This window comes from Ornithorhynchus anatinus, chromosome 5 (assembly GCF_004115215.2).
Source record: "Ornithorhynchus anatinus isolate Pmale09 chromosome 5, mOrnAna1.pri.v4, whole genome shotgun sequence".
NCBI lineage: Eukaryota > Metazoa > Chordata > Mammalia > Monotremata > Ornithorhynchidae > Ornithorhynchus > Ornithorhynchus anatinus.
Genome location: NC_041732.1, coordinates 30,253,359 through 30,271,759, shown reverse-complemented (window position 1 = coordinate 30,271,759; position 18,401 = coordinate 30,253,359). Strand labels below are relative to the sequence as shown.

At 40.6% G+C, this 18,401-nt stretch overlaps 1 protein-coding gene across 2 annotated transcripts in view; it reads left to right on the top strand.

Moving 5' to 3' along the window:
• Positions 1-18,401, top strand: part of CERS3 (ceramide synthase 3) — a 98,778-nt gene that overhangs the window by 43,557 nt on the left and 36,820 nt on the right. For both annotated transcript variants that reach the window (XM_029064763.2, XM_029064761.2), the window contains 5 exons: positions 1,910-1,967; positions 2,482-2,532; positions 2,899-2,991; positions 4,536-4,664; positions 11,208-11,314. In XM_029064763.2, the coding sequence (XP_028920596.1) occupies positions 1,910-1,967; positions 2,482-2,532; positions 2,899-2,991; positions 4,536-4,664; positions 11,208-11,314 (438 nt within the window). The remainder of the gene's footprint in view (positions 1-1,909; positions 1,968-2,481; positions 2,533-2,898; positions 2,992-4,535; positions 4,665-11,207; positions 11,315-18,401) is intronic.

Below are 18,401 nucleotides of genomic sequence, written 5' to 3'. Positions count from 1 at the left end.
GTGAAAATTTCTTCACTTGATATCTGCTATCACTTCTCAAGCTACTAGAAAAGTTAGCAATACTCTTTTGCTTTAAGAGCCAAGCAACTGGCTTTAGTTATGATCTTTGTTCATCCTTAGTCTTTTCTCACTTGAAATGTCTGCCCATACTCCTTGCATTCTTTTGGAACTCCAGTGCCTCCAGATTATTCCGCAAAATACACCACGAAGTGAAGCTTCTCCGTTTCTCTCAGGGGCCTGCCCTGAAATGCAACTTCTCTCAACTGCCGTCCTTGACATTCTTTATAGCAAAGGTCTGCATCTTTTATAAGCCCACTGGGTAGCGCCTGTAACCTCTGAACAGCACCTAGTACCCTTGTTAAATGATAATAATGATCATGAGATGCACATAGTGAAGAAATTCTCAAGAGTTACGCATGATAAGAATGTAGTCCATTGCTTTTGAGCAAACTATCGCAACCTGTTCCTTTCCAGTGACTGTATGGCTCAGCAATGTACAAACCCACACACCCATGGAACCTATGATTGTGGGATGGATGAGTCAGAAGGTTTTGGGGCACTGCCTTGGGCTGGTGCTGGGGCTGGATGGTGGGGGAGGGACATTCCAGGGCATCCATCATTAAGGAAATACAGATGTTTGGGTAGAAAGGAAGAGAATGCTCTCCCACGTTGGAGTAAAAAACAGTGGACAACATTCTCATCCTATTAATCCGCCCAAGGGAATCTTGCCATGAGGAAGTTAGACTGTCCCCTCATAATTGAAGGTAGCGTGGAAATCACTCATGTGGCTCCCAGTTTAAGCTGGTGTCAAGATGCTGTCTTGTTGAATGGTGCCAGTGCCACCCTTCCTCCATCAAGAATTCTTCAGTGCTGTCAGGTCAGATGAGTTTTTGCCGATGCCAAGACCAATAAAGTGCTCCATCTGTCATCTTCCACCTCATTCCCAATTTCAAATCCAAAATTTGTCTTAAAAATCATATCTGGATTGCCAGTTTATTTAAAATGAACAATTCTTGGCATAAATAGTTTAGAGGTCCACAATGACAGCATAGTTTTAAAGTTATCTATATAGAGAGCAACACTGGGGTAATTAAGAAGCACGCACTTTTTAGGCAAGCAAATGGAGATTAAAAGGCAATTTTGAATTAAATGAATCCCAGTGGTTTGGGGACAGCATTTCACATCACCTTTTCCTTTCTCTGCCTATGTAAGGTAGAGATGATCCAAAGCATTTAGGAAAATATTTCTATGAAATTCAGCTTATTCATTCATGAAATCTGAAAACCAGGCAAGCTGAGACAGGTTTGGGATTTCATTAGCAAGGGTTCATACACCTTTTGCCCAGCCCTTTTCTTCATTTTACAATCTAAGTGATTGATCCCTTTTGTTCCTCATAGAAATACACCATGAGGGAAGTCTATAACTTTACTTCAGGCATAATTAGGAAACCTAGAGTTTCCACTGAGGAAAATTATCTAATACAGACACACAACTCTTTGAGAAGACAATACAATACAAATAATTGCATGGGTAGAAAACCTGTCCAGGACATTTAAATGTATCTGATTAAATGTTATTTTTAACTTAATTCCCTAATGTTCCAGGATGAGGTAATTCCCTCATAAAGTAATCATCTTTAATGAAAGAATATACCCAATTCTCCTACAGTGCAGATGTCACATTCTTGCAGACACAACATTAAGGAAAACTTGCCTTGTATTACTCACCTGTCTGATGCTGTATGTACAGGTTTCTTCCAACACCATGACATGTTGTATCAATACAAGCCTGCATTGCTGCACAAACATTTCCTAATTTCCTAACAGCGTTCAAACCAAAATGTGAAGTGAAGACATTCACTGCGATAAAACTTCAGAGTTACAGTGACTTTCTTCTATTATTTTGGCAGTTGGCGATTTGCATTTTACTTAGTCATGACAATTGCTGGAGTTGGCTTCCTATATGATGTAAGTTGATTTTTTGGACTCTAGGTCATTTTCTTAACAAAACTGGTGCTATTTATGAATCAAAATAAACAGTCACTGTTACAGTGTTCCAGTAGTTTTAATGAAATATGTATTTTAAAACATTTATTTTTGAGGATATTTTGAAGTAAACAAAATTTTTGTTTTATTTTTGGCTTATAAAAAGCTTGCTAATCATGTTAGAAATATATTCTGTACTTAAAAATTAACTTCACCTTTATGCTGCAGATGTGATTTTAAATGTTGTTTGAAAGATATGTCATGATACATCCTATATATCGTTACCCCAAGTTTGTTTTAGGATAATGAATCAATGAGATTGATTAATTGATCGTAGAGTTTTCCTTGAGACGATGCATGAATAGAAATATAGATTATTGCTAAAGCACCTTGAACCATACATCTTGATGATCTACTAATGATATACTATCGTCTTTGTCAGTTCCATTTGAGTCTGGCTAACCTAGTATGATATAATCTTTTTTTGTGTCTTCAGAAACCTTGGGTTTATGATCTGTGGGAAGTTTGGGTCGGCTATCCAAAGCAGGTGAGCACCTCATTCAATAGCTTGTCGCTTTATTTTTTCTCTAAGCCAGAAAATGAGCCTAATTAAATGGTATGCCTCTGGATTCTGAAAAAGCCAAAGTTAGGAAAAATGAAGCAGTAGTAATTATACAGCAAACTTTTCAGGTCATCCCCATGTAATTGAATTACAGAATTATTTTCCAAATTAACTGTTGTTACACTATCAAAGTTAATATTTTCTTGAAATGTTATTTTGCTAATATGTCCTTGCTAAATATACACAGTAATCTACCTATAAGAAGCATGATTCATTCCAGAGATGAGATATCTGGAATTCTCTAGGGCACTTAGTTTATGACATGAGAAGTAATGATTTTTTTTTCCTTAGCCATTGCTGCCATCCCAATATTGGTACTACATTTTAGAGATGAGTTTTTACTGGTCGCTGCTGTTTAGCCTCGGTTCAGATGTCAAAAGAAAGGCAAGTATTCTTTGTAAAGCTGCTCTGACTACTAACATCCTCAAAATTCTTACATTGTTACCTACTGTTTTAAATGTGTACAGTGTAATTTTTCTTTTATCTAGCTTCTCTGAATGAATTTGGCATTTTATAGAGTGGTCCAGAGTTGCCTTTTGGGCCTTTGTAAATATTTGCAATGGCATTGGTTTTGGGACTCTTCGTTTCAAAACTTTGTTCTCAGATTCATGCAATGTCCTCTTTGGGTAGGTTCAGTCACCTGCTTTGGGGCATTTAATTCTTGAGGTTTAAAAAGAGAAGTGCCAGGCACTTTCATAGGGCAACCACACCCTTAAATTGCTAATAGTACCCTTTGTAATTATGTAGTGATTATCTCTAAGAGCTGAAGACTGAAGAGCTGAAAGGTTTCCCAAACACTGTCATTAATTCAGGAAAGATTCAATGTGAGGAAGTAAAGTGGCAGGTGTCCTGTTTTTTCCCAAGGAAGAAACAGAACCCTGGACTGGTTAAATTACTTTGATTTGCTCAGTGCTGTAGCCTCTAGGCATTTTATACCCCAAAACATGCCCTTTCCTCCCTATTTGAATTTGTAGTTAAGATATTGAGTTTATTAGGTTGGGGAACACTCTCTGTTTGAATCTTGTGCACTACATCTTTTAGATCATGTGGATTGTGTACCCAGTGTGGGAACTCGATTCCCAGCCAACTAGGATCAGTTAAACATCAGGAAGCTCAGCTGTCTTGTGCCTGTTTTAGTAGGCTATGTTCCAAGTCCCCACACTTAGCCTCACTGAAGGGGACATCCGGAACAGTCTGGCAATTTTAGAAGAAAGCTTATAGTCTGCTGGAATAGCACTGGATCCTGAAACTATCGAAGGCATAATGCCTTTATCCCCCATGTATCTCAAAATTAGCCTAGGATTATCTTTATCCTGCTCTCCAGTCACCATCACCTGAAAACAGCATTTCATATAGGCTAAGTGTATTAAAAATTTTTCCCTAAATGTGGGTCATTTTCTTATGGATTAGAAGCAAAGGAAAATGATTTTTATAGGTGGCAACAGGGATATTCTGATGGACAAGTAGGGTCAGACTGCTCCTTTTTCTGGGTTTTTTGTAGACCTTTTTTTGGTTTGGTTTGGTTTAGATTCAACCAGTTCTTCTATAATGTGCAAACCCCATATTAAGAAAGACTTACACTGTAGTACTTACTCATTCCCACCCCATGTGAATACACACAAGCAGTTTCTTCAATAAAGCGGCAAGCTGAGAGCCCAAACAAGCTTGCATTGCCAAAAGAACATTCCCTAATTCCCTAATTGCATTCTAGCCAAAACACGTACTAGCAAAACACATTATGGCAAAACCAAGTACATTTCGATATTTAATGTTTAAACAATGCACAGCATGTAGTGTCGAAGCCCTCAGGAACTGAACCCCATTTTCAATAGTTAATGAGCAGGTGATACACTAAGTAGGGAATAACTACACTAAGTAGGGAATAACTTGCCTAGCAGTTTCAAAACATATTTATTGTCTCTTTTTAGGACTTCCTAGCCCACGTCATCCATCATCTGGCTGCAATTAGTTTGATGAGCTTCTCTTGGTGTGCTAATTACATTCGGAGTGGGACACTTGTGATGATCGTACATGATGTAGCTGACATATGGCTCGAGGTAAAGCCTCCAGTTTGTCCATTCTAGCCTCCAGATTTCCTTCACTTGCAGGGTAACTTCGGGAACCATTGAGTATTCATTCATTCGTGTTTATTGCGTGCTTACTGTCTGTAAAGCATTGTTCTAAGAACTTGAGAGAGTATGGAATAACAATAAACAGATTAGTGTTTTTTTCATCTTCCCTTTCTCTGCCCGCTCCTCTTGCTTCCTCTCTAACTGCCCCACCCTGATTTGGCTGTAGTGTGGGGAGACAGAACACCGAGCCCTTCACTGATCCTGCAGATGCCTTTGTGAATGTGCTAATTATATATTTGGCCACTGTTGTCCCGGCTCCTGGAGTCCAGTACTGATGCTGCTTTCCTATTTACTTTTCTCTGCCTTTCCACCCTGGGTATCCTCTTAGCCTCTGGTTGGTTTGCTTTTCCTGACATCATTTTCTTCCTAAATCCACTCCCTTTATATGGTCATTCTTTTTTAGCTGCCCTTTGTGCACCTGGTTTTCTAAGCATGAGGGTTGTGATTTTACAATACAATATCAAGGAAAATTCATATTGTAATACTCCATTAATTCATCCATTCGATGCCAAACACACGTACACAAGTAATTTCCTCAATGACACAGTGTGCCGAACTCAGATACGCTTGTGCTACCTGAAGAATGTTCCCAAATTTCCTAATCGGGTTCTAGGTAAAATGCATATCGAAAGCACACATCATGGCAAGACTCAGTGTATCATTTTCCTTTTGACTTACGTCATTTGTATCCCTTCATTTTCTACTGCTAGTTTTTCTGCTGTTTCCTATGGTCTTCCAATGATTCTGTTTTTCTAAGAATCATAGATCTAGAAGGAACCTCGAGAGGTCTTATGCTCATCCCCCTGCCTCCAAGACAGAAGCTTATTCCCTTGGCACTTATTTCCAGGGATAGACTTCCCCTGCTGGCCTATTCCAGGGTTTTTCATCCATGTTGCCAACTGTTGGTTTTTGATGTTATGTTGATTTTCTGTTACCCGGCAGGAAAAGAGAGCACAAAGCAAGGGAACAAAATATATGCTTTGCTCCTACAACGCTAGAATTACATTTAAAGCTGATTAGTGAGAAGTTGGGAATTCCTGAGTTTCCAGAGTTAAATGGTAGATGGAGGATGTGGGGAGAAGAGGAGGGGTAATATTCCTCAGTAATGTTAATCATTAGGGACAGAACCAGAGGGCTCTGAAAGGCTGTTGATATGTCAGGGACAGGAGACTCTTAAAAAATCCATCTCATTTCTTTCATCCTTCTCTGGTGTTTCCAAATCAGTGGTTAACTATTGACATTTATTGAGTACTGAAAGTGTACTTTCACCTTCTCAATTTAAGTAAATATCTAAACTTTATTCACCTGCATTCAGGAAGGAAAAAAAATCTCATGTTGAGATTTTGTTTAGTCCCCAAAGATTCTAAATTCACTTTAGAATTTAGAAACTCCAAATGAATTAAAGATTTTTGCCAACTTGCACCTTAAGGCTCAGCTTCCATCCCTAGCTACAAATCCTTTAATGTGCAGTGGTGGCAAAATATATGAAGCAATGTGACCTAGTGGATAAAGCACAGGCCTGGAAGCCAGAGGACCTGGATTCTAATCCTGCCTCTTCCACTTGCCGGTTGTGTGACCTGGGCAAGTCACTGAACTTCTCTGGGCCTCATTTTCCTCAAATGCAAAATGGGGATTCAATACCTGTTCATCCTCCTGCTTTAACTGTGAGCCTTATGTGGGATGGGAATTGTGTTTAACCTGATTAACCTGTATCTACCCCAGCACTTAGAACAGTGCTTGACACATAGTAAGTGCTTAACAAATACCAAAAAAACCCCATACATAATATAGGATCTCAACAGATTCAACATTCAATCGTATTTATTGAGCATTTACTATGAACAGATTTGGTGCCAGGTCTGGAGGAAGGATAGGCAAGAGGAAATATTGCTTTGAGCACCAGGCCAAGTTGGGGCCTACAGTTGCTGGGAAGACTGGAGCAGTGCTGAACTGGTTAAGTAATTGGAAGAGGAGAATTTGCAATTGCTCTTTCAGGCTAAAAATGTCTGTCTCTAGACTTCAAGCCCATGTGGGCAGGGAATGTGACTGTTTATTGCTGTATGTACTTTCCCAAGCACTTAGTACATGCTCTGCAGACAGTAAGCACTCAGTAAATACAGTTGATTGAATGTGATGGGTTCTAATCCCGGTTGCACCACTTGTCAGCTGTATGACTTTGGGCAGTCACTTAACTTCTCTGTGTTTCAGTTCCCTCATCTGTAAAATGGGGATTAAGACTGTGAGCCCCACGTGGGACAACCTGATTACCTTGTATCACCCCCACCACTTAGAACAGGCTTGGCACATAGTAAGCACTTAGCAAATACCATTATTATTATTATGAATGGATAGTGATTCAATTAGACTGTAGCCTCTAGACTGTAAGCTTGTAGTGGGCAGGGAGTGTGTGCATTTATCGTTATATTGTAGTCTCCCACATGCTTAGTACAATGCTCAGCATACAGTAAGAGTTCAATCAATACAACTGAACAAATGAATGAACTCCTCCCAGCTCTGGAGCCGCCAACCACTATCACTCTCGCAAGCATTTCTTTTGAGGGGCAGCCCTATCTGGAAAGGTGGTCACATGGACTGTCCACAGCACAATGTCCTCATCACCAAAACATCACTCTAGCCTGGGCTTGGTTCCTGCTGGAGAGATGCACAGTCTTTGGGCCAATTTTCTGCCTTGGCTCCCTGCCCCTATTGGCTCTGGAGCACCCCACCTCAGGCTGAATACCTCAGGTCCGGGCAACAGCAAAGTGGATCTGGGGCTTGGGCTCATTTGACCTGAAATATGCTTCTTGCGGTGACTAAGCTACAAGCCTCCCAGAAAGTTCTGAAAAGCACAAGTTGGAAGGGGGAGGTTCATCCTGACCCTACATAACCACCAAGCACAAAGGAACAAATTGAAATTGATTTTTTTTTCTATACTATTAAGTTTTCTCTGTTGAGACTATTTCTCACGATGAAAGTATATGTTGGAATTACAAGAAGAAATCATTTTTAGTAAATATTTCTGACGCTGTTTTAAACACCATATACCCCTGGGGGTTAGTTCAAAATAAAGTTGCCTTAGCAGTGCATTAAGTTCATTCAATTCATTCATTCAATAGTATTTATTGAGCGCTTACTATGTGCAGAGCACTGTACTAAGCGCTTGGGATGAACAAGTCGGCAACAGATAGAGACAGTCCCTGCCGTTTGACGGGCTTACAGTCTAATCGGGGGAGACGGACAGACAAGAACAATGGCACTAAACAGCGTCAAGGGGAAGAACATCTCATAAAAACAATGGCAACTAAATAGAATCAAGGCGATGTACAATTCATTAACAAAATAAATAGGGTAACGAAAATATATACAGTTGAGCGGACGGGTACAGTGCTGTGGGGATGGGAAGGGAGAGGTGGAGGAGCAGAGGGAAAAGGGGAAAATGAGGCTTTAGCTGCGGAGAGGTAAAGGGGGGATGGCAGAGGGAGTAGAGGGGGAAGAGGAGCTCAGTCTGGGAAGGCCTAAGTAAGAATTCAGCTTGACCACTTTATATTCAAATTGGTCTTTGTGGTTTAAAAATTGGATACTTGTTGGTACAGAACAAATTCTCTTTAGCGGAATACATCATGTTCTGGTTGGTCAACTGATGTTATTTTAGGATTAATAATAATATCTCTTTATAACAAGCTATGTAAACAGTAGTGTTCCTAAATTATGCGGAAACTCAATTAGGCATGCAAAGCCCCTTTAAGCAGTTCAGAGTTACGGAGTGTGGCTCAGAGTAGCAAGGGGCTTTAACAATTGAAGCAATGTGCCAAATCTCCCATGTGTTTCCCTAGGAGTGTAGCAGGATGGTGATCTGAACCCGTCACATCTATGTAATGCTATCTGATGAATGAAGTCTCATCATGCCTGATTTAAAATTATTTGTTACTTTATTACTTCCATACTCCTAGTCTCTCACTCCCTTGCCAGATTTTCACTACATTAGCTTATTGGCCATGTCAACTCAGCACATACCTAATGTCAGGTAAAAAAAAAAACCTCCAAAAAACAAAAACTTACAGAATCCACATCTGTTTATGATCCTGCCAGGAACTGCCTTATTAGCCAGCTCGTGATGGGGTATTGGCTACCAGTTCGTTTTTGTGGCAGTTCAGCATGGGAAACCTAGAGAAGCAGCATGGCTGAGTGGATAGAGCATGGGCCTGGGAGTCAGAAGGACCTGGATTCTAATACCAGCTCTGGCACTTATTTGCTGTGTACCCTTTGGCAAGTCACTTTACTTCTCTGTACCTCAATTACCTTCTCTGTAAAATGAGGATTGAGAGTATGAGCCCCAAGTGGGACAGAGAGTGTGTCCATGCTGACTAACTTGTATCTACCCCAAAACTTAGAACAATGCTTGGAACAAAGTAAGTGCTTAACAAGTACCTTTATCATTGTTATTTTTATTATTATTATTAATACCAGCTCTGGCACTTGTCTACTGTGTGCCCTTAGACAAGTCACTTAATTTATCTGTGCCTCAGTTACCTCATCTGTAAAATGAGGATTAAGAGTGTGAGCCTCATGTGAGAAAGGGACTGTGTCCAAGAAAATTAATTTGTATCTACCTCAGTTCTCAGAACAGTCCTTGGCACAAAGTAAGCACTTAACAAGTACCTTTAGTATTAAAAAGTTTTAGCCAGGTGACAGTTCTTTAATTTTAAATTATACTATTGTTGGGCCACTCATTCCCCAGGAGGCTAATTCATTTATAGCTGTTCCCAAGGTGTTGGTAGTCCTGCACTCCCTCCTTTCCTTGAGGTCAACCTGCCTGTATTCAGAGAATTGCTTTGTGACGCCTAAGGGAAGAAGCAGGCTTAGGGCAAGGAGAAAATCAAAAATAAGGAAAATTTATGAGCGTCAGAGTTTCACCTGGGTTTTGAATGGGGAAGGTTCCAAAAATACTAGTCTTGTCTGCCTGGAACTATCTTTGCTAACGTTCTATGACCATTCAATGTTAGACTTATTTCAGGGAGTTTTGGGTCACAGAGGCCATCTGCTCCATGTAGTCAGGTCAGTGCATGATGAAAAATGAAGGGTTAGAACTGGGACTGGGAATCCTGCTTTCCTGAATTTTATCCCTCCTTGGTCACTGACTCCCAGAATAACCTTGGGCAAGTAACCTTTTTTTCTTTCCCCATTAGTAAAACAGAAAAAGTAATCCTTGTTCTTGCAGTTGATTAATGTTTCCAAAGTTCTGAGGCCCTGGAATGTAAAGTTCTAGCATAGTATATCCCTGTTATTATATCCCACGTTCCTATTCACCTAAAATTGCAACACTGTCTCGTTGACTGATTCCAGGTCCTGGTCTTCTGTGATTTCTAAATTTGTTTTTTCTACTTGGGCTAATCCAGCATTTACCAGTTATCCAGGGACTGTACTTTTCCCCATATTCTTGTGCCTACTGAATGTCCACTGTTGTTTTGTGACAATGTTTTCAGGGAATAGCATTTTGAACAATCTTCCTTCCTTTCAAGGAAACCTGTCTAGTTTAAAATATTGCTGTAAGTGATAAAGCAGGTTTTCAATTCCTTTACCTAAAACAATGATACTGAGTAAAAATCTTGATCCCAAAACACCACTTGAGGGATACCACGTGAATTGTTTTCCAAGTTGCTGCTGAGACACTGATAACCATCTTTAAAGTGAGTCCCCACAGCCAATTTTTCACCTTTCTACCTCAGTGGTTACCAAATTTTTTAAATCCCTCTGATCCTCCTTACATATTGCTTTCCCACCATAGCAGTCTGAATGGCATTCAGTGCTCAGAAGGAGGAAAGCAGAACAGAACGAAGTCTCCTTTTGTCCATTTTAGAAATGATGAATTATTAATCTGCCTATCTAAGGTGGCACTAGATTCAGGGGAAGAGAGAGGATGAAAGGTAGGGGTGTGTATGGAAAATGAGATATGGACAGGGAGGGGTGAGCAGGAAACAAAGTGATAATGTGGGAGGATGTAGGGTTTATGGAAGAGAAGGAGGGGGCTAGGAATCGAAGAGGGCAGGACCGAAACTGTTGAAAGGTTTAAAGGGAGGAGTTCCACTGATCCAGTCCCTGTGACCTGACCAATGAGGTCACAGCCCCATTGGACAAATTCTAATCTGGCCTATATCTTCCCAGGAGACTGAATCAAAGGCTGAAGTGCATGCAGATTGCATCTGTGCCTTCCTGAGGAACCAAGATCATAGATTAATCTCAGTTCGGTGTCTACCTCAGTTCTGTGTCTTTACCACTTTGAATCATACTTCTCGTACCTCCCTTGGACTCAGTTTTCCTCTCTGTAAAATGGAGGTTGAAATAACTTGATCAGAAGTGGTTGCTGTGTCTCCTTTGCCAAATCACTTCCACCAATGTTCTTGAAAGATAGCAAGCCGGATCACGATCTTTGAAATCTCTCTGAATGTGTTTTCTTTGTTTTGCTTTCAGTCGGCCAAAATGTTTTCTTATGCTGGGTGGAAACAAACTTGCAACGTTCTGTTCATCATCTTTTCCGTCGTATTCTTTATCAGCCGTCTTGTCATTTTCCCCTTTTGGTAAGTAGACAAGACATCACCTGGTGTTACTGATTTACCAACATGCTTCCCTGTATGGTAGAAAAAAGTACATAGCCCAAGGATTAGGGGAGCCACTTTATGTCCTGTGGCTTAACTTGATTAGAGCCCAGTGTGTTTAACAGAACATTTGGTCTTTTCCCTCTTTCTTCTCCTAGATATTCATCCCCAGCTACTGGAGCAAAATAGATGAAAGATAAATGTCTAATTGGATGGAAAATATGGAGACATTTCAAAATACATCAAAAAACTGCCCCCATAAACCAAAAACTCAGAGCCGAGTGGCTAAGCTAGTATTATGCACATAGAATGTGTCTGCCATCTCTGTTGGATTGTATTAATCAATTAATCACATTTACTGAGCACTTAGTGTGTGCAGGGCTCTGTACTAAATACTTGGGAGAGTACAGTATATCAGAGTTGGTAGACAGAGACTGTCTACAAGGAACTTACAGTCTAGAGGGAGAGACACATTAATATAAATGAATAAATTTTGGATATGTATATAAGTGCCATGGGGCTAAGGGTGGGGTGAATAGAGGGTACAAATCCAAGGGAAAGGATGATGTGGAAAGGAAAGGGAATTGAGGAAATGAGAGATTAGTCAGGGAGGACATATGATTTTAGTAAAGATTTGGAGGTAGGGAGAGTGATGGTCTGTTGGATATAAAGGGAGAGGAAGTTCCAGACCAGAGGTGAGAGATGGGTGAGAGCTGAGCAATAAAATAGAGACAAAAATGAAGTACAGTGATTAGGTTGGAGTTAGGGAAATGAAGTCAGCATTCAGTGTTGTAGCTGGAAATCTGTGCATAGGAAGAGTAGGAGGAGGCAAGATGATTACACTAAAGCCAATGGTAATTGTTTAATGCAGAGGAGGCTGGACAACTACTGGAGGTTCTTGAGAAGTGGGGAAATATGGACTGAACGTTTTTGTAGAAAAATGATCCGGGGAGCAATGGGAAGAGGCAGGAAGGTGAAGAATGAGGAGGTGAATGAAAAGTTTAAGACGGCCATTAAGGAGGGAGGAAGAAAGGGGACAAGTGTTTTGATGAGATGTGATGGGATGGGGTTGGAGGTGCAGGTGGAGGGGAAGGATTTTGAGATGAAGTGGGAGATCTCTTCTTGAGATCCTGCTGGGAAAGAAGGAAGAATGAAAGTAGGGGCAAAGGAGGGACGGACTAGAGAGGAGCAGGGGAGATTTTAGAGAGATCATGCTTGATGACTTTACGTTGCTCAATGAAGCACTTGGCTAGGATGTTAAGGGCAAGAGGTGTGGGTGGGTGAGGGTCTCAGGGGGTTTGAAGAGGGAATTAAATGTCTGACCCAATGAGTTAGGGAAATGGGCATGCGTCAATAAGGATGGAGAAATAATGTTGTTGGGCGGAGGATAGGGTAGAATTAAAGCTGGCAAGGATGAAGTTGATGGACAAGGTCTCCTTGATATCTGGATTTCTGCCAGCAGTGCTCCACATCTAGTACAAAGGAAGTGCACTGTGGAGGTGATCCAAGAATGTGGGTTAGTAATACAAGATCAGAGAAGGGATAGAATGAGTGAGTTGAGTTCAGTAGAGAGGGTGGTGTTAAGGGCGTCAATTTGTGCTTCAAGGGCAGGTTGCTTGGGAATGGAGAGTAAATGGGGCTTGAAGACTTGAGACAGTTGTACTCCCCCAAGCACTTTGTACAATGCTGTGCATATAGTAAGTGCTCAATAAATATGAATGATTGATAATGAAAGTGCCTTAGGACTTGCAAAAACTTCCAGGGCTATAGAGAAAAGCATGTTTACATGATTTTGACCTTTGAATTTGCTGCCTTTGACCATGTTTACAGTTTGGATGTTTTTGGCCCCAAAGGCAAGGATGGATGCCCAGGGCTCTTGGCAGATAAGAAACACTGGGTGCTAACTTGCAGGCCAGTGAAAGGAATAGGAGAACCCATCTTGGTCTCATGAAGGTTATTCATTCCTTTTTTGAACCTGATTTGTATCATGTATAGATTTATCTTGACAAGGCCCTAGAGGCCAAATCAATCTTAAGTGAACTGCAAGTAATGCTTTTTTCACCAGTTTTTTCCACTTTACAGAAAGAAAAGTTTTCTTGCCTCTTGTCAACTCTTCCTAGTTGGATTAGTCTAATTAGCGTGGCTCAGTGGAAAGAGCACGGGCTTTGGAATCGGAGTTCATGGGTTCGAATCCCGGCTCGGCCACTTGTCAGCTGTGTGACTTTGGGCAAGTCACTTGACTTCTCGGCGCCTCAGTTACCTCATCTGTAAAATGGGGATAAAGACTGTGAGCCCCACGTGGGACAACCTGATCCCCCTGTGTCTACCCCAGCGCTTAGAACAGTGCTCGGCACATAGTAAGCGCTTAACAAATACCAACATTATTATTAATTGTTTTTTATTGCTAGAGGCATGGAGGTTCCAGGTATTCAGTTGTTTGGGTGGGGTATTCTTGTTGATAATGCTATCAGAGAGGTAGTTTTTAATTGATCCAAACTATTATTAAACTAAACGTTTGGTATATCAATTGGTGGGTGGCAGTCTTGGGAAACATTGTAAGATTCCTAAAATGGTTAAGAGAAGCTGATTGCCATCCAAGTTCCAGCACAGTATAGAGTGCAATTTTCCAGAGAAAATTGGTAGTCTAGCATGATCTCCTAGTATGCCTCTAGCACTGGCATCTAGTGGTGAAACCTAAGGCATCATCCACCTCCAGAGCCCCTGTCCTTGGACACTCCACCCAGTGGCCTGGTGCTACTGAGAATTACCCAGATTGCTGATAAAGAACAGCATGCATGAACATGAGGAGGCTGGACCGGCAGTGTTTTTACCCAGGCAATTAGGAGGACTAATTCTCTGGAGCAGACACTAATGCTAGGAAAAATCCACGGAAAATGTGGAAGAGGAAGGCCAGCAGCTAGATGGATAGAAACCATAACAATGAGAATGGAAAGAACCATTAGCAAGGTTGCGGATTATGGCAGAGGACAGGACGTTCTGGAGAAAGTATATCCATTGAGTCGGAAATGACTCAACGGCACTTAATAATAATAATAATAATAAAGTGTTTTGTCTTTGGCAGATATTTAAGTGTTTACAAGAAGATAGAGTATTTTCTTGAGGCATATGGTAAATCTAGTTCAGGTGCTGTGCACCGAGGGATGAATTCTGTCTATAGATAAGAGGCAAAATCTTACTGGGATTAAGGAAATGCCTAATGTGATTTAGGAGTATTCTGTGCATTCTTAACATTCAAAGTCACATCAGAGTTAGAAAATGCCCGAGTTTGGGTGCCAAAGTGCTTGGTGATAAGGAAGTGGCTTTGATAAGACCTGAGAAAGTATCTTCTTGGAAGTAAATGTTTAGATTGTAACAGTGTCTCAGATGCAAACTCAGTAAGGGATCATCCTGTCCAAAAGAAACTCATCTTCCATAGCATTGATGTGATTTAAGAGAAAATAATACTTCCAAATATGATTTACAGTGCCTTCTCTCTCCTTTCATCCCCTCCCCTTTCCTCTCTCCTCCATTCCTTCCCTGGACTTTGATGTTACAGTATTGCTGTTCTCCAGGCACACTGCAAGTACTCTCAGTTCATCAGTTACATGGGGGCAACATTATGGACAACCTCCATGTTAAGAAAAACTCACAGTATGGTACACATACTTTGGCCATTGCTGTGCACATGCTCAGGACTATTCCAACTTTTCATTCATTCATTCAATTAACTCAACTGTATTTATTGAGCGCTTACTGTGTGCAGAGCACTATACTAAGCTCTTGGGAAAGTACAGTACAACAGTAAACAGTGACAGTCGCTAACCATAATGAGCTCACAGTCTAGAGGGGGGAGACAGACATCAATACAAATAAATGGACATCAATACAACAAATAAAATTATAGATATATGCAAAAGTGCTATGGGGCTGCGAGCCCAGCGTGTGAGCAAAGGGATTGTCAGGGTGACACAGAAGGAAGTGGGAGATGAGGAAAAGTGGGATTTATTCTAACCAGATCGGTTTGTATTGTTGGAAGAACATTCCTTAATTCCCTGTCAGAGTTTTCTGGAAAGCCTGAAGGGAAAAACGTGTCTAGGAATAACTGAGTGTATTACACTTCTCGCCCCCTGCTGGTCACTAGATATCGCATAGCCAACTAGTCGTTCTTGTAAAGCAAATGCCATTCCTTCTTCAATTCATAAGGTACTAAATTCCCAGTTTTGAGTACTAATATAGTCATTCCAGAGATAAAATTTTTGAACTCTTAATTTCAGTACCATCTTGAAATTATCACGTTATGTAATTCTTACATTTTATCTACTCCGTTGCCTAGCACAGTGCTGGAATTACATTAAGTGCTTAACAAATACATTTTTTATTATTAGTATATCTTAAAATCAGATATTTTCCCAAGGTGGCCACTGTGATTTGATTCTTCTCAGTCCTAAGGTCATACACAATTTTGATCTCTCGGGAGTGACCACTTCTAATAACAGTTCCTTCTGGGATTATATTTACTCATAGTGGTCTCCTATTTCCTTGGGATTCTTCCCTCCCCTCCAACTCCTCTGTAATAGAACTGTCAGCGCAGTTGACAGCAGCAGGGGAATAGGGCAAACCTTGGAAGCACTGAACACACTAAAAGATTCCCCTGCCTCCCTGGAAACATTGCACTCATCATTCTCTCCCAAGCACTGAGTACAGTACTCTGCACAAGGTAAGTGCTCAATAAATACCATTGACTGATTGAACAGATAATCCTAGGGAAAGCAGTGTGGCCTAGTGTATATAGCACAGGCCTTGGAGTCACAAGGACCTGTGTTCTAATCCTGGCTCCTCCACTTGTCTGCTGTGTAACTTTGGGCAAATCACTTCACTTCTCTGTGCCTCTGTTGCCTCATCTGTAAAATGGGGATTAAGGCTGTGAGCCTCATGTGAGACCTGGACTTTGTCCAACCTGTATCTACCCCAGCACTTAGAACAGTGCCTGGTATATAGTAAGTGCTTAACAAATATCAGAAAAAAAAAATTAAATTAAAAATAAAAAACCTGGACAATTTGTCCTCCAAAAACACTCAGTACATTTGTTTTTGTTGCCTTCAAATAGACAATGTTTGTTTCCTTTTGTAGAGATTCTGAGCATGAAGTGAGTAGTTCCCAAGAGAATCAAATACCATCAATCAATCAGTGGCATTTATTGAGTACTTACTATGTATAGAGCACTGTACAAAGTGCTTGAGAGCATACAATCGAGTAAGGTTGGTAGATTCAAATCCCTGCCCTCAAAGACAGTAATATGAGGATAGATTTATATTCATATAGACTATAAGTGTGGGAGTGTGAGAAGTTTGCAGTGGATGATGAAAAATTTTGAACCTAATAAATCTTAGAAGTTTTCTTTATCCAATCAAAACCTTAATATTTTTGGTTTTGTTATATCAATTTATTATTAGTGACTAGTACTTAGTATACTGAACAGGGTAATCAGTGGAAAAGAAAGTTTGGGTTTTTTTCCCTTTTTCAGCAAAATCTTTCAAAATAGTTACAGCTTTTGTTTCAAAAGTATCTATGAATATATACTGCAAAGTATGTGGGTGCTGCATCACCCCAAATCTGATGAAACCCCTGATTCTCAGGGCCCCATATGATGTCAAGCACAGTAGGATTTGGCTCATTCAAAGCTACAGACATCTGTGAGGACTCTGTTACTTGCCATTATTTCCAGATTGCCCCTTAATTAGTCAGACACAGTAAGTTAGTATGTTTTTGAGCTCAGCAGCCTGTTTGAGCAGTGCAGCTTCCTTTATCAATTGTTTATTTTCGGTGAATGGATTGGTTTTGAACCAGTAACTTGGAGTCCTTGAGTTTGGATGGTTCTTCAGAATGAAATTCTCCTACCTAAAGAAATCATTGGAATCTTACTCAACCCTAAACTGAGGATGTTTAGGGGCCTTCAACAGGTGTTTTTTTATGGTATTTGTTAAGCATTTATTATGTTCCAGGCACCATTCTAGATGCTGGGGAGGTCTGTGTCACCCTGATTTGCACCCTTTGTTCTTCCCCACTCCCAGCCCCACAGCACCTTTGGACATATCTTTAATTTGTTTATATTAATGTCTGTCTTGCCCTCTATAGGTTGTAAGCTCATTCTTGGCAGGAAATGTGTCTTATTGTTGTATTGTACTCTCCCAAGTGCTTACAGTGCTCTGCAAACAGTAAGCACTCAATAAATACAAATTGAATGAATGAATGAAGGTCAGACACAGTCCATGTCCCACATGAGGCTCATAGTCTTAATCCCCATTTTACAGATGAGTTAACTAAGGCATAGAGTAGTGAAGTTACTTGCCCAAGGTCATACAACAGATAAATGGTAGATATGGGATTAGAACCCAGTTCCTTCTGACCCCCAGGCCCATTCTCTCTGATGTCTCATTCACTTGTAAGGTCAATGTGCTAATTTCTTAGAGCAGTTCAGTTGGTACCTGCCTGCTTGTAGGTCTCTGAAAGTTATGCATTGAGATTTGTGACTTGTTGGTCTGAGACAATAATTCTTTAGCAGTAATAGTATTTATTAAGCGCTTACTGTTGCTCACTGTATATATGGAGCACCATGCTAAGAATACACAGGTGGGATAAAAACATGACCTTGTCCCTAGAGGGCTCACAATCAATTTTTTATTTTGACTATCCAACCTTGGCTTCATTGACACGATCATCTCTTGGTTCTTCTCCTATCTCTCTGATTGCTTCTTCTCAGCCCTTAACCTTGGCTTTATCCTCGACTCATCTCGAGGATGAGCATTTCATCCTCGAAATGCAATTCATTCTTAAATTTGAGCCTGAGCATTTGTCCAAATCTGTAATTTTGAATCAGTCAGTGGTATTTATTGAGGGCTTACTATGCACAGAGCACTGTTACTAAGTGCTTGGGAAGCTACAATACAACAGAATTAACAGACTCGTTCCCTGTCCATACAGCCCACATCATACCCAGTAACTTGCCTGTAGGTTTAGATGTTTCTGACATAACCTAAGGCTCTGGAAGACAACTGCAGCATAGATGCTC